The sequence below is a fragment of the Mauremys reevesii genome, linkage group 1, assembly GCF_016161935.1.
Source record: "Mauremys reevesii isolate NIE-2019 linkage group 1, ASM1616193v1, whole genome shotgun sequence".
NCBI classification, from domain to species: domain Eukaryota; kingdom Metazoa; phylum Chordata; order Testudines; family Geoemydidae; genus Mauremys; species Mauremys reevesii.
This window is the reverse complement of record NC_052623.1, coordinates 258,205,022-258,221,612: the sequence shown is the minus strand read 5'-3', so window position 1 is coordinate 258,221,612 and position 16,591 is coordinate 258,205,022. Positions and strand designations below refer to the sequence as shown.

General features: G+C 38.9%; 1 protein-coding gene across 2 annotated transcripts in view; it reads right to left on the bottom strand.

Moving 5' to 3' along the window:
- KDM7A (lysine demethylase 7A) overlaps positions 1 to 16,591 on the bottom strand; it is a 96,521-nt gene that overhangs the window by 49,095 nt on the left and 30,835 nt on the right. For both annotated transcript variants that reach the window (XR_005583216.1, XM_039483027.1), the window contains exons 3-7: positions 7,665 to 7,782; positions 6,585 to 6,745; positions 2,581 to 2,722; positions 2,116 to 2,302; positions 1,357 to 1,519 (exon numbers count right to left, since the gene is read on the bottom strand). Coding sequence is in view for 1 of the 2 variants with exons in the window: in XM_039483027.1 (XP_039338961.1) it covers positions 1,357 to 1,519; positions 2,116 to 2,302; positions 2,581 to 2,722; positions 6,585 to 6,745; positions 7,665 to 7,782 (771 nt within the window). In the remaining variant the exon portion in view is untranslated. The remainder of the gene's footprint in view (positions 1 to 1,356; positions 1,520 to 2,115; positions 2,303 to 2,580; positions 2,723 to 6,584; positions 6,746 to 7,664; positions 7,783 to 16,591) is intronic.

Below are 16,591 nucleotides of genomic sequence, written 5' to 3'. Positions count from 1 at the left end.
AAAACAAAAAACATTTTCAATCCCTCTCCCCACCCCATTGGCTATGTGAAAAACCCACAAACCCCAGGAAATTGACTTTCATGAAACAGACTATACACAAAGTAATCAAAATAAAAAGAAACAATTTCTTGCTAATCTTTCAGTTCATTGTAATCTTAGGTGTTACTTGTAACAAAAAATATTTTTGTCTGAATGTTTTATCTAACAAGTAATTATAGCCCTATTTAAGTTATTCAGAAAAGAATTAGAAGGTACTTCCACTAATTATCCTAAACCATAGACATTATATAATAGCCCAATGAAACTATGATCAAATTAAAACCAAGACTAATAATCACTCTTACACTACTAATTTGTCATGTAATTGGAAGACTGTTCTCATAACACCACAATTTAATATGATGAGCACAGGCCAATAATATTGTACGTCTCTACCTAGCTACTACTGAAGCTCAAATAACTTCAAATATGCACACAAAAGTATACATCTATTGGCTTCCTATTTAAAAGTGGATGTAGTTTAAGTTTGCCTTCAATAGCTTTAATTCAGGTAAATAGCATACACTCATTTTCCTCTTCCCAAAATCATTCAACTCTATAGATGTATATTACTGGTAGAATCAATTCAGCAAAGTTCAATAAACTATTCCCAGACCTGCTGCTAAATATTAGGCAAATCATTTAATCTCCTCCCCCAAGTACTTATCTGTGAGCAACTTCTAATTTCAGGCTTTGAAGTTCATATTTGTTATTTGCTCCTTGTGCAAGAATGGTTTCTTAAACTATGTTTAAGTGATGACCTAGAGCATAGCCATTAAACGCTACTTGTCCGAATGCAAGATTAAATTTGAATTGCAACTCCATTTGTGAACATATTTTGGAGGCCACCTAAGAATCAGAGGAAATGTCCATTTGTACCTGGACAGAGAGAGAGAAATGGCCAAAGTGTTGCATGTCCTTAGAAATATTAGAAGTGACTGGACGCCACATAAGAGGAAACGCATTTTAAATGTTTTGCTGCAGAAATAGCTGGCAAATCCCTATCCATGCTGGAAAGTTATCAAACTCTAATCTTGTCTTTTTCTCCTTAAACATTACTACTATGAATCAAGTAACAAAAACCCAAGGCAATTTAAGAAACTTTCCAACTAGTTAAACATTTTAAAGGACTGATATTTTGCTCTGTTTCAGTATCAATTCCAAGTATTTTTAAGACAGACAGTCTCTTCCACAAACTTTAGGATATTTCTAAAAATGATAATTTAATGCATATCTTTTGATATCCTGAATTTGCTGGTGATACAATGTAAGTACACAAACTGCTGGGAGGTGGGGGGGAGGAGGTAAAAATCTTACCTGTAGGAACAAATAAGGTATGTCCTTGTTTCACCACACATTTATAACATTTGTCTACCTTATCCCCAAAATACACTTCACTCTGGGTGACAGAGGAACTCCAAGATTCATAGAGAGCCAGATTTTCATCAGTAGGTTTGATCAAGTAGAAGATCTTCTCACCCTGTACACAAAAAATATCCCATATGAGGTATGGTACAATTTTGGAATTGTTTACATAAACAGTATTATTGTCAGACAAGCCCTGTAATCTAATAGTAATGTCCTGTACTTCCATGTGAGTGCCCTAGGTTTTCCAACCCTCTGTGTCACTCTGGTCTACCAGAAGCTAACTGTGTAGTACATTGCACCCTTTTGGGGTTTGGGGACAAGGAAAGTGTCACATTAAGGAACAATTTATTAGTTCTGGTGGAAGTTGTGTCCAGTCATCCTCAGCTACATGGCTGCTGCAATTCAGAAAGCTAATGTTTGAGAAAGTTCAGTTTGTCATTTCACTCATTTTATCCTATAAAATGTTTAGGATAGCATCCACCTATCTGCTAGAAAGTGCAGAGATTGGCATTTTCATCTAGGGGGTCAACTTGTACAGAGGAATGAACAACAGTGCACAGTCAGTAATCCTCCTCTGCCCCCTTCTGAAACTAACAATTTCATTCAAAATACATGAGGAAATCCCTGAACACAGGTTTCTTTTGTGGCAAGAAGATGTACACAGGACAAAATCATTTTCAAGCATTCAGGAAGCAAGGACCTTCTTACCCACAGAACATGGTACCAGACTGATGTGCCCCCAAAATCAATATGAAAATCAGTGTAGCTGTCCTGAACTCCCATCAAGCAATATTTCTGAACAAAGGGCTTGGGGAAGACGGAGTCATCTGGCCAGTAGTTTTCCACCCACGAAAGCTTTGTGGCAATGTCAGGGACTTCCACCAATTCAGACATCCTTAAAAAGTAAGTAAATGATGGGTAAATACAAGTAATGAAGAGAGACATCTTTAAATGTTTACCTTTCCTAAATCTCTATCAAATTGTAAAAATGTTTACTTCTATATGATTCCATAGTGTCCCCAAATCTCAACACAAAATAGTCTACCAGAGACCATTTCATTTATTGTAGAGTACTATTTACTTATACTTCTACATTTACTCTTTGTTTTAGCAAAATCTACTTTCTACTTCAAAGGAGTCCAAGTCAAGTTGTCTCAAAAGTCATTTACTCACTTTGTGTCTGAAAATTCCAGACTGATCACATTTAATACTTTTGGTCGATCAGGATTCATGAAATACTTAATATAATTATGAAGCTTCATTTTACTGTCTGCCTGCCTTGCCACATCAATTACATCTATCACTTTGTCGCCACCTGTAAAAATAAAAGAATTAACATTTTAACAAGACATATGTTTAATATTTTCTGCAAGATATGACAATCCATTTGTACACAAATGAACTCCACTACCCCACCCACCCCAAAACAAAGAGGGTCAAGAGTAAACCAAGATCTTATCTAGATATAATTTGTTACTTTACTTTTAAGATTAGGTTCAGTTATATTCTTAAATAACAGTAAGTCACCACTTCTGTGGTTAACCAAAAGGAAACAGAGGAACCTAACGTGACTAGCTGGTTCATATGCTTGGTTTTGTGGCTTCTGTCACCGAAAGGAAGAGAGGGTAGAAGGAAATTATTAAGAATACATTTATTTGTATATATTTCTATAGTAGTCATCACCACAGTATCTGAGCACTTAACTCAATGTCTACTACAAATTTTCTACAAGCAATAATGAAACTTATAACCCTGATCCAGCAAAGGTTTAAGCATATGAATAACTAAGCATGGAGTAATCCCACTGAACTTCTTGCATGCTTAAAGATACGCACATGCTTAATTCTCTGCAGGATTTGCTCCTATGTCTATGGATTTTCTTCTGAGTATTTGTAGTGATATCTTGTGGACCCTAAGAGTGGACGTTGTACTTCTTATCTCTGATAAGTGGGTGGTATCGTTGCAGGGGGCCTGCCAGATTATCTTGGCTGGATCTATGAATGCCTCATTTATGGGGAGCGCAATCTTCAATGAGGTTGATGTTTGTAAAATGTCCAACAGCTTGTGTTGAGACTCTGCAACCTCTTCCAAGGGTATCTTGAGTGAGTAAGCAATCCTTTTAAACCACTCCTGGAATTGTCTAAAGTCATCAGCTATTGGGGGTGGAGGCGGCATGACGGCTTCATCCAGAGAGGATGAAGAGATATTGGTCAGTAGGGTGACTTCCTGATCAAAAGTCTCCTCAGAGGGGTCCACCTGCTGAGGATGGGGAGCATCTCAGTCTCTCCCTGTGAGTGCTAGAAGTCCTAGAATAGTGTTGCCTGTATGCAGCCCATGGATCCCAATAAGGCCACTGCAGTGGGAATGGTATTAGTGGTGGCATCCATGGATGTCCATACCACCAATGGGTGTTAACCCTGGGGTGATATGTGGGTTGTTCCCGTGGACCAGGTCTGGTGGTTGCCTGAATGGATGAGAAGTAAATGTCCCCTTCCTCCTTATCCTCCTCCTCACTGGAGAAAGGAGGGGCCTATCTGGATGGGGTTGTAGATTGGCACTGTATCAAGAATGCTGGAGTAATATCAGTATCAAAAAGGGGAGATTCCAGTGTTGCGGAAATTGGAAGGTCCTTGCGGAAAAGGAATTGTTGAGGTACCACAAGCATCGGTACCAAGGAGGACGTTTTTGTTGGTGCCGCTGAAGTTGTACTGGTTGTCGGTACTGATCTGGCTGTGCTATGCACTAGGTGATTGGTACATCACGCAGCAGACTACAGCAATGCTAAGCTGCCCAATGCCACACATTTAAGCGGCTCCATCAGTACCATGGAGGAGGAGGTAAGCTTCTCTTTGATCACCTCCTTAGGGTCTTTGGCTTTAATGGTACCAGAAGTATTGGAGGATCCTGCCCACTCGGAGGGGCTCAGCAGCACTGTGGTCGGTACCAAGAATGTTGAATGAGCCGGCTTTTTTTTTTTTTTTAGCTGGTTCCCTGGTAGGGGAGGTTGTTGCCTGCTTTTTGTCCATCTTTTTAGAGGACTTCCTTTTTGAAGGTGGTGGGGAATGTCTGCCGGAGGCTGTCACTGGGATTGGCGAAGAACTGGTGTCCTGGGTGCAAAGAGGTCTGGGGGTCAGAAGCCAGGTGCAGTGACTTTTCCATCAGGATAAGTTTCAACTTAAATCCCCTGATTTTCTGGTGTAAGCCTTGAGGTTGTGGCAATGGGGGCACTTCTGAGGTACGTGTCTCTCACCCAGACATCAGACACACTGAGAATGCCCATCACTGACCGGGATTGCCTCCCAGCAAGAAAGGCATTGTTTAAATCCCAGGGATCCGGGCATGCTCCTGTCAGTAGCCTTCCCCCAGGTGAAGAAGGTTAAAGGTACACTAAGGATGAAAGAAAATAAATGATGAGAGAGGAGGGTAGCTATAGTTAACTAACTCTACTCTAAAACTATATAAACACTAACTCTCAGAGGTAAACGTGAAGCAAGCAAAGAGGCACTACCATGGACAGCTCAAGGACAGATGAAAAGAAATTGAGGGTGGTTTGTCGCATAGCGCTATGTAGCCGCCAGGAGTGGCACAAGACGGGGAGAGCACATGCGTGACCCAAACGGGCACTGCCACTGAAATTCTCCGATCACAGGTGCAGACACACACATTCACCTAAAGTGGAGCACACACAGGGACACTCCTTGAAAAAGGACCAGGGAAACTGATGTGCCAAACTGAGTGTGTGGAAGTGTGTGTGGGGTGGAGGGATAGCCCTGGAATAGCCAGACTTCCAAAATAAAGTCACAGAATTGTTGAAATGCCAGCTATTCTTCCAAGCAACCATGATCAATCAATAAGGGGACTGAGTAATCAGTATATGGTCAGGTCGTTCAGTATACTCAACATAGTGTATTCTAGTGGAGTCTTAAAATACTGATAAGCACAAAAGTCCTCTTTGTAGTGCATTTCAATATGCTACCAAAAGAACACAAGAGATGATACAAGGCACACAGAAAACTCTTAGCTGTAATATATTATGCAGCACGTTCCACACTGCAGCTGGCTCAGTCTCACTGTCCCACTGAAATACATATTCAGGTGGTCCTGAAGTGGTTAGAGACTGCCCAGCAAGCCTGATGGAAAACTAAATGCTCCTGCTGAAGCTATAGTGCTCCCTGAACTTCTCCCCCACTCCTCCAAGGAGCAGAAAAAAAAGCTTATAAGGGAAAGATCAGATAGACTGAGGAGCCAACAGTTTACAGATATAAGAGAGGTGAAGAGGGAGGAAACTGATCCGACCCTGAGCTTTCAGTCTCCTCCTGTTCCCTCATCCGCTAACTGTGAATATTTCTGCTCTGCAGCTACCTCCCTCTCTCCTCACCTATCTGAAATCTACTGTCTGCTCCTCTACTTCCCTCTCAGGCTGCTCTGTTCCTTGGAGGGGAAGGGGCAGAGAGCAGCAGGGGGTTCCAGAGATGCAGCAGCTGGGAGTCCCTAGACTCAAGCTGCAGCTATAACATCCATGTATTAACAGTGTAGGTGGGGAGATTGTATTTTGGGGCAGCTTGGAAGGTAGCATCCCTCTCTAAGTTCACCCCCACTGCCACATAAGAAGCCCAGGCAAGAACTTTCTCCCCAATACCCCAGACATCCTAGGGACATCCTCACATATGCAAAAGCTTTGTTGTGCAATGCACCATCAGCAACAGATGATTGGTAAATGTAAAACCCTTTAAAAGACTTTCTCACTGTGCGACAAACCATTTTTTAAATTTGTAACAAAGCCCCCCATCCCCACCATTAGAGTACAGATTGCAAAACTAGCTTATCTGATTCACAGTGTAAGAAAACATCCTCAAAAACCATTACAATCTGTTGCTTATGGTGTGCTGCAGAACAAGATACAGCTGTTCAACATTTCAGTCATCACACATTTTGATAACTTGTGCCACAAGTTGCCAGGTGTGAATGTTGAGAGCTACGGGCATACAATTGTCACATGCATACCATAAACAAAACCCAAATTGGTAGGTCTAATTTACCCTTGCCAACCTTCTGGTAAGAACTGTTCAATTTAGATTAGGCATATAGTATCCTTTAACTGTTGTAACCGTGCAAATATTTATTGCATTTAATTCACTTTATACTGAAGCATTCACACATTCCAGGAAGTCCCTTACCTACATAGCGTTCCACATCCAAAACGGAGAAAGTAGGGGGAGGGAGTCTGAGCCCAAGACCATCTAATTTAGGAACCATAATAGGGACATCAAACCCATGTTTCTCCAGGTATCTTTGTGTCAGCTGGCTGCCATGCATTTTCAAAATGATTTCATCAGCACTGGGGGGAGGGGGAAGAAATCAAAATATTAGCACTGAAAAAACAGTAAACCTGTTTGAAAGAGAAATTAACAAAAGCTTTGTTAGGTTTCAAGGAAACATCTTATTGGAGTTACATAGCTAATATAAATCAAATTAAAATAAGTGGATACAATTGTATTGAATTAAGCACTCAAGGTAAAGGCAAGCCTGCTGATTACATTTAATGAAACTAAAAGACAACAAATTTAAAACCAAATCAAGGAAGTACATTTTTATATGTATAATTAATCTGGGGAACTCTGCCATAAAATGTCATTGAAGCCAAGCGTTTAGGAGGATTCAAAAAAAGTCACTTATACAGATAAGGACAACACATTGATATATTAGAATAAAAAGCATTTTCTTTTAAAAGGGATATAAGCCATCATGCTTTAGAGAGTAAGCCAACCCTTAACTGCTGGAATAAGGAAGAAATTTCTTTTATGACCAAGTTATTACATAACTGTGCACCAGGGGATCTCCTTCACCTTCTTCTGAAGCATCTGGGACTAGATAAACCACTGTTCCGATGTTTGTGGTCTACATTAGAGAGAGAAAATGGGAAGTGATTTCTGAATCTCTTGTTTCCTGGACCAGACGGGCTGAAAATGCTAAGAGGCAACCCACCTAACAATATTGGTTGGTAGTGATAGACTCCAGAGGAAATTACATCCATGTGTAGTAATTTGATTGATGGATGCTACAACAAGGTGCCTTGAAGGCAAATATATGGATATGAAACACTGGATGAAAAAAAAAATTAGATCTCAGACAAGTAGGAAGGATTTTTTGTGATGGTGGTGTTTTTGTGGAGGCATGTTAGGAAGACGTTTTAGACATGATCAATACCCAAGGTTCTCCCCCTTTTTATGATTTGACTTCTAAGCAAGTTTCCATACCTTGAGAATGAGCGAGCCCGCAGTTGTTTAACAAAAGTCCGTGTTCCAGCTTGGACTGGTTTGGAACCATCATCAAACTCTGTGTAGTCATGTCTGTGCCAGTTCCTCCTCTTCTTCACTAGATTTTTTTTTAAAGGATTAAACTTAAAATTAGTCAGTGTTGATGGCATGGGTCAGACTGGCTGATGTTCCATCAGTGAACCAACCATGTTAATTAGCCTGACAGTCTATTTTTAATTCAGTTGACTTCATCTCTTGCATAAAACAAAGTCGTCTTTAAAATATTATGATGGTAATAACAAAATATTAATCCTTTGCATTTCTATAGCTCCTTCCATCTGGGAATCTCAAAGCAGTGTCTGAATAATGATTTAAGATTCAACCCTCCTGTAATAAGGGAATACAAACACTGACAGCCTGAAACTTGCCCAGAAAACTACAGAAGAAGCCTACAGAAGAGCCAGAAATAGAACTTGAGGTTTCCTAATGCTCAGTCCTACATTTTAATCACAAGATCATTCTACATCTTCAAGATGAGCTAAATTATTACTTAATATTTATATTACCATAGACCAATACATCCCAATAATCCTGAGTGGGGTTTCCAATATGCTAGCAGTTGTATAAACATACGAAAAATCTAGTCTCTGGCTACTATTAAAATAACTTATTTTTGGTTACTCCACCCTCACCCACTAATCGTACCCCTCACCCTATTTGTTTGCCCCATCCACTATTTACATCTTGTCTTTTAGTTTGTAAGCTCTTTTGGGTAGGGACTGTTATTTATTATGTTTGTACAGTGCCTAGCACAAAGGGTCCAGACCTGATTGAAACGTTTACGTGCAACTGCAACATACAATCATCAAGTTCCAGGTGGATGATTTTATATTAATAAAAATAAAAGGATAAATAGGTGTTCCTTTATGGTTTTGGGCAATTGACTTTGGTTCTCTTCTATTAGCTATATGGTATATTCATACAAAGGCTTTAGATGTCTAGAGCTAAACACAAATGTAAAACTAGAAGTCCTCATACAAATTGCTTTGCCAGTTGCACCATTACAAATCACAGATACGTTACTGAAAAAATTAAACAAAGTCACAAAGGAATTATATGCAGTCTCCCACATCCCTTTTTTTTTGTTTTAAGAGAATTGAAAAACTGACAAATTTACTTAATCTTAAAAGCTTCCCCGTTTAACATAAAATGATTGAATATCACCTGTCCTCAAACCCATTTAATCCTTAATTGTTATCAACCACTTGGCACAGTAATTCAGATAGAATGGCAAAGGTTCTTTTAGAAGCAACAAACGTTCAACCAGGAATTTGATGGCAAAGAATGCCAACACTTTATTAGCACTTTCTACCAACACCATGAATACTGTGATTCTCTTGCACTCCGCTTCTATCATTTCAGTGGCTGCAAACCCCAAATAAATTCCCAACCAGGTGCCTCAGCAAAAAGGATCATACCACATCAGCTTGGAATGAACTTCAGCTGAGTTTAGCCCTAGTTTCTCACTACCTTTTTATTGATCTGCAATGTACCAGTTACCAACTGAGAGAAGTTGAACAAAAAACTTAAAACTCAGGCTATGTTTATTTTATTCTGATTAATTCTAAAACAAAAACTATGCCAAATTGTGATCAGTAGTATTTGATAGCTGCTAATAAAGACAGCTGCCCCCAAGATATATACTGAGACCAAGTGTGTAATGTAATAATTACTACTCTAGTATTGATAGGAACTTGGTTACATCTGCTGAAAAGGAAAGAGTTCAGGTTACTAGCCTGCTCACTCAAATGGTGTCTCAAAAATTGAGACAAAAAAGCATGGCTAACAAAATCTAACATCTAAACAGTTTTATTAATATGATATTATTGGATCTTAATTCAACCCAAATATTCCATAATTCCAAATATTAAATAAATTTAGGATGAGCTCTTGTAAAAAGTTCATATTGCTCCAAAGACTGCAATAAAACCTAGCAAGTCTGAACACTCTATTTTAATTTAAAAAAAAAAATTGTCTTTACTTAATTCTAGAGCTTATTAAAATATTTTGTTGCTGGTTTTTCAGAAACACCAGCTGCAGTCCAGCACTGATTGACAGCTAATTAATCTATTTGCATCTCCCAGTCGTTATACATGACAGGTAATTATTCCTAATGATGTATTGTTTTCTGTAGAGGCAACAAACTGTGCCCTTTAAAAGACACTTAGGAAAATAAATTGGCTCAATTAAACATATGACGTTTATAGTGACTTGCTAACCTGAAAATCAGTGTTGTAGAGCTACTTTAATGAGTAGACTATTCAAATACTCAGTAGTGCTTCATGAATAATGAAGCAAGTTTTAATTAACTTTCCAAATCTACTTCCTCAATCATAAATAATATTTGAATAATGCAGAGTACTAGCCACTAATTTGATGATTTGCAACATACAGCACTTCCACCAAAATTCATCTGTGCTGTAATAATATACTGCAATGAAGGAACGCAGTAGTTGCATAATACATTTATTTTTACAGGGCAGTACTGATGTTTACAATCAGTTTTTAACATCTGAGAGCTGGGAATTAATAATTTTATTTCAGTTAATTCTTTTTCACCACTTGGTACTTAGGGAGGAGGTGCATCATGCTTCCTTGAGCAGGAGAGAATATTCAAAAATACAGAAAAGTACCTTTCTATTTAACTGTCAAATTATTTTCTATATTTGGCAAAATCCAGTAAGACACACTAGAACCATACACAAGCAGATAAGAAAATAAAGTACAATAACTTTATTGTTTAAAAAAGAAATTACTTGATTTTTGTGATTTAGAATGGACATGTCATGTAAAAAACTTGAACTTTAAGAAGTGGAAGGAAAAAATATTTGTCCCCTCACCAATGCAAACAAGAAAGGCCCTGCCATAATTACAACACTAAAAATGGACTAAGGAAATCCATTGGAGAAGCAGGGATGTTTTAGGACAAGGAGTGACAGAAAATGGGCCAGAAGTTCATTTTAAGATAGTGCAGGATAAAGCATTATTTTAATTATTGTTTTAATTAAGATTTTTACATTCTGCACACGAGGCCAGTAACCACTTCTTACCAACTTATGTAAACACACCTTTTATAATTATAATAATAATTGGAGATATACCAATCTCCTAGAACTGGAAGGGACCTCATAAGGTCATCGAGTCCAGCCCCCTACCTTCACTAGCAGGACCGATTTTTGCCCCAGATCCCTAAGTGGCCCCCTCAAGGATTGAACTCACAACCCTGGGTTTAGCAGGCCAATGTTCAACCCACTGAGCTATCCCTCCCCCTTTACTATTCCTACCTGCCCTCCCCTTGCCTCTTTGTTTGACCCTTGCCTATTGTCTCAGAAAAATCACAAATCTAGATTTTAGGCAGGAACTGTCAGTGTTATTTGTTTGCACAATGGGGATTTAATCCTGTTTGGGGTATTTAGGTGCTACCACAACAGAAACAGGCTGGACCTATGAGATTTGAAAGAGGTTGAAACAAGATGAAAAGCAGTGTTGCCAACATGCATGAGTGTTTTTCTTGGGAGCTCCTGATCCTACAGTCAATTGACTACATGAGAGCCTCAGCTTTAAAAAATGTTCTAGCTCTCATGATTAGGGAGAGAAGCTTGAAAACATAACCCAAGTGTAACCTAAAGGCTTCAAAACCAGTAGGCAAAGAATAAGAACCCACAATTAGTGGTATTTTAAAAATTACTATTTTAAGCTACTCATGATTATTCATTTTTTAATGCTTCAAGTTGGCAATAGCGCAACCCTCAACCAAAACACATTTGCAGTGATCACCATGTCTACACAGTAGGAGTAGGAATATGATATGGTGACCCACATTTTCAAAAACATGTATGAAATATCTGATAAGTGCACAAGTCAAGCTGACATGTGGATATTCAAACTGCCTACCCATAGGATGCCGTGCATTGTCAAGTCAGGAGTGCACACTTGGGCTGAAGTGTGAAAAATAAATTGAGTAATTTTCTGATATTAGTAAATTTGATCTTTACATATTTAAACTACACAGCAGAGTTCTTTTAGGTACTGAAGTCTGCCTTTATTAGCATAGTGGATTCTTTGGGGAGCCGGAAGTCAGCCTTAATTGACATTTGGTAAAATGGAGTTTTTATACCTTCAGTCTTACAAGTTAAATTGTTATGAACAATCTTTTAATGATTAGGTGGGAAAATATCCATAACGTATATACTCCCTAGAACTGCGATACAACTTCCTTTTAATCTGAACATAATTATGTTTAAGCTTCTTTCAAAACCATTTTGGAAAAACATATTTCAAGTAAGAGGGATTATTATTATTATTATTTTAAGTGCCATGCAAATGCCTGTTCTCACTTTCTGGTGACACTGTAAATAAGAAGAGGGCAGCATTATCTCCTGTAAACGTAAACAAACTTGTTTGCCTTAGCGATTGATTGAATAAGAAGTAGGACTGAGTGGACTTGGAGTACTGCAGCATCCATATCTCCATCTCAAATTGATGTAACCATGCGCATTCCTGAAGAAAAAAGTGTAGATCGGAGAAGAGTGTGGTGGAGGCACAAGAAACAGCTGCTGCTGAGTTTAGTTCCTTAAGTCTAGATGATCGAGGACTGTGGACTCACTTGAGCAGTAGCATGAGGGACTTCCTTGTACTGCATGGGCCATAGCAAGTGAAAAACTTCATGTTCCCCAAAGACAATGAGAATAGAAGTTTCCATCCAACATGTTACTGGCGGGAAATCCCCAACAGTGACAAAGTGGAGAGGCCATGGCTTATGTACTCAAAAAACCCAGAATGCTGCATACTGTTTTTGTTGCAAACTCTTCCAGTCTAATGTTTCAGCCACATTGGGTTCTACAGGAACAAAGGACTGGAAAAATCTGGCATGCCATGAGAAGGCAGCAAATCACCAGAGAGCATTCCATAGGTGGAAAGAGCTTAAGATGAGACTACGGTTAAAGGCCACCAGAGATGATTAGCATCAAGAGAAGATTGCATCAAAGACTCTTTACTTGCAAAATGTTCTGAAAAGGCTCATTGCCATTGTGAGAATGCTTGCTGCTCAAAACCTAGCACTGCGTGGCACTTCAGATCAGCTGTATGTACCAAACAATGGAAACTTCCTTAAAATTGTGGAGCTGATGGATGAGTTTGATGCTGTACTCCAGGAGCATCTAAGAAGAGTCACCATCCAAAAAATGTACACACACCACTACCTTGGAAAAACAATTCAAATTTTGAAGCAACATCTGTGACCATCCTCTCTGACACTGAAACCACTGAATGCCATGACGAGAAAGTTGAGTGGAGGCGATAAGGCCTATCAAACACCAAATTGGGAAGATAGATGATGCCGTAATTGCCATTATGGAGGATAATGCTATGACAGGAACTGTTTGTGGGAGAACAGTGGCAGAGGGAAATGGAATCACCAGAAACATATATAACTTCAAATTTATGTGTGGCTTAGTGTTGTGGCATAACATAGTGTTTGAAATAAATGTTATAAGCAAGAGATTCCAAGGTGTTGAGGAGCTCAAATGAACAGCCTTTGTTCATTTGAATATCATACAAATAGCATACATAGGGAAAATAGCTTCCTGTTTCAGGAAGTGTTAGAAGTATGCGCAGAGCAACATATATCTGGAGCAATGGAACAACTGGACAAAGCAAAGTCATACCTACAGTCTTACCGGTCAGATGAGGGATTTCAAATCGTTCTGAAGAGTGCATAGAAGTTGGCAGAGGAACTTCACACTGAAGCTATTTTCCCACCCATTCAAGAATACAAGAGTATACTGAAGAAGACAACATTTTGATTACGAGGCACGGGATAATCCCATAAGAGACCCCAAACAACAATTCAAAGTTGAATTATTTAACCAGGTGCTAGATTGTGCAATACAGTCAGTTGAAGAACGTTTCATGCAGCTCAAGGAACACAGCAGTATATTTGGGATGTTGTATGATATTCCAAAACTCCTCACTATACCTGAAGAAGACCTACACCAGCAATGCAGGGCACTAGAGACAGTGTTGACACACGATGACATAAGCAATATATATGCGGAGTGATTTAGGTGATGAACTGAAGCCCTTTCAAGATACATTTCAGCAGGATCAACTCCAAAGGCTGTTCTGGAATATATGTGCACAAATAAGATGACGAACCTCTTTCCAAATGCTTTTGTTGCTCTGCGCATACTTCTAACACTTCCTGAAACAGTTGCCAATGGAGAACACAGCTTCTCCAAGCTGAAGTTAATAAAAACACATCTATGCTCCACAATGACACAGGAGAGGCTGGTCAGCCTTGTAACCATCTCAATAGAGAATGAGCTGGCCCAGACTGTGGACCTCAGGAAGCAATTCAAATCTTTGCAACCAAGAAGGCATAGAAATCACCACTTTGATTATTCAAACAGATAAAAATGTCACTGTTTACTATGCAGACAAGAAAAGTTACATTTGCTGTTCAGGAGACTGAAAGTTAAGTGTTACTTAAAATTTTTTAACAAGGCATTTTAAGTTGTTAGTTCTCCTTTATTGGGGTAGGTAGCAGAGCAGTACCATGAGAGGAGTAGAACAGGAAGAAGGCAGAATTGAGATCTTTCTAAGTTTTGGCCCAAGTGATGGGGCATGTGGGCATCATTTGAGCTCCTCGCTTCAGGTGCTAAAATGTTGTGGGCCGGCCCTGCCGCCTCCTTCCCATAGAGTCAATACAGCAATGGATGAACAGCCTGCTTCTGCTGTCTGTCACTCTCTGCTGTGTTGTGTGTGGTGAGAAGTGCTGCAAGACCTGACTCTTGTAGTTGGGTCCCACTGGGTTGAGGTTGGGTTGCAGGGCTCTAAGAAGGAGGCTGTCAACTGAACATTCATGAGGCATACTTAAGTTTGGAACTTATCTCTCTCCTTGATTTGGCAGAGCCAGGATTTATTAGCAGTCAAGGTAAATTACAAAGCCTATTTCCCTCCCCATCCAACCCCAAAAACATCCATCCATCTCTCCCCTCTTCCTATCTATATAAAATCACATCACACTTTCAGAGAGGGGGTGGGCAAAAAGTTGGAGGAGGTTGGTGGATATTTATATGCACTATATTGTATTTTGATCCATAGGACAGGTGCACAGTGATGAAAGGTTAGAGAATTGATAAATGCCTTTTTGCACTGGTGTGGTTAACAAGGTTTTTAGACCCTAAACTAAAGGTTGCTAATCCTGAAGCTATTAATTACATTTTATATCCTATACAAGAGATTAATTTTCCAAAACAATCAGGGCTTTAACAACTCACCTCTGATGTTGTTAATTGAGGAGCAGATGTCACACCCATACAGATCAGAAACATTTTAGAAAAGGCAGGCAAAGCTGGAGTTTTAAGTGTAATCTCCATATGCCATTCAGAGAAAAGTCAGTTACCCAATCTCTCAGCAAGCTCTCAAATATCCTCAGGGAATTGGGGTGGGAGGGAGGGAAACCAATGCAGATAAGCTTTTAGAATAAAATTCAAAACTCCATCCAAAACATTTCCCTAGGTAAGATCTTAACAAGAAGAGATTACCTTTCAAAAACCAAGACCAGGCCGTCATGTACATAAGCATTTCACAAGATTTACTCTTTTCCATTCAATATTCTTCTCTCCATTATTAAAACGTTTTAATCACTACACTCCAAGATACATACCTCTTTGCTCTTAGGGCTGAATGAAAAGGGAAGAAACTGCTCCATCCACTCTCAGCACAATTTAAATATGCTCACAAGAGGAAAACATATGCACAGTTTGCCTCCAAAGAGACTACTATTTTCTTTTGATAGTAATTTAATCCCAAACTAGCCATTAAATTACAGGAACAGGTACTGATTTAATGATCCAGAGTATTTCATTTTGAACATTTTCTAGAGACCAAATAGAAGTCTAATAGGAGCCAGTTTCCCAGAAGCCTAGGGTAAGAAATTGTACAAAAACTTTACAGTATAAAGGAGTCATCCCGTTGGGAGGAAAAACCCAAAATATTTAAAACGTAGTAAGAATCAAAAAGCATAACAAACTATGTTGTATATCGAAATTCCTGTGTGATGTGCTTACAAAGTTCAAAAGTTATCAAACACAGAAATCAAGCTCTGAGTCTAGGGAGTATTGGGTGAACCTTGCAGTAGGATGAATTTATGAGCCTTTACTTTAAAACAGGCTATTTGATCACCTTTGAAACTCCTCCCTGCCTCAGCAAAGTTATAATATAAACGAAAAAAAATACAAAGTCTGATATGTACCTCCCCTATTAATTTATAAAAAATACAAGTTTGTATGATTAAACATGAACCCCACACATCCATCTTCAGAGAGCTGCAGAAACTAGAGTTCTATCTTAATTCTGTTATTGCAAAGAAATATGGGAATGATACTATAGTCAGTGTAATCCCATAATAATATGGCCACATAATAGCATAATTTTAGATGAAATACTGCCAAAATTACCCCTTTTCAAAAAGATTTTTGCTTTCTGTGTCTCTTCTCTAACTCTTCAAGGTACTTGGTTGTTCTAGTAACCTGTGCTTTTAACTGGCTCAGCTCTTGGCAAAGATATCCGATGCTATCTACAACTACTATCACTAACTTAAGTTGCTACCAAATGATTCCCTGCTTTTTTTTTTTTTTTTTTTTTAACTTGCTCAGGAAATCTGTCCACTGAGGTTTGCAAGTAACCATCAAGGAATGAAATGAAGTTTTTCATCTTTTCACTTATGATCTACACCACGGATCTAATGAAGAGGGAATGGATGGAGAAGTCTCTGCTAGCACTGTGTTTGAATGATGGTTTATTTTGCAATTCCTAGGAGATTTAGGCTAATTCCTAGGAGATTTAGGTTCACAGGGATGTGT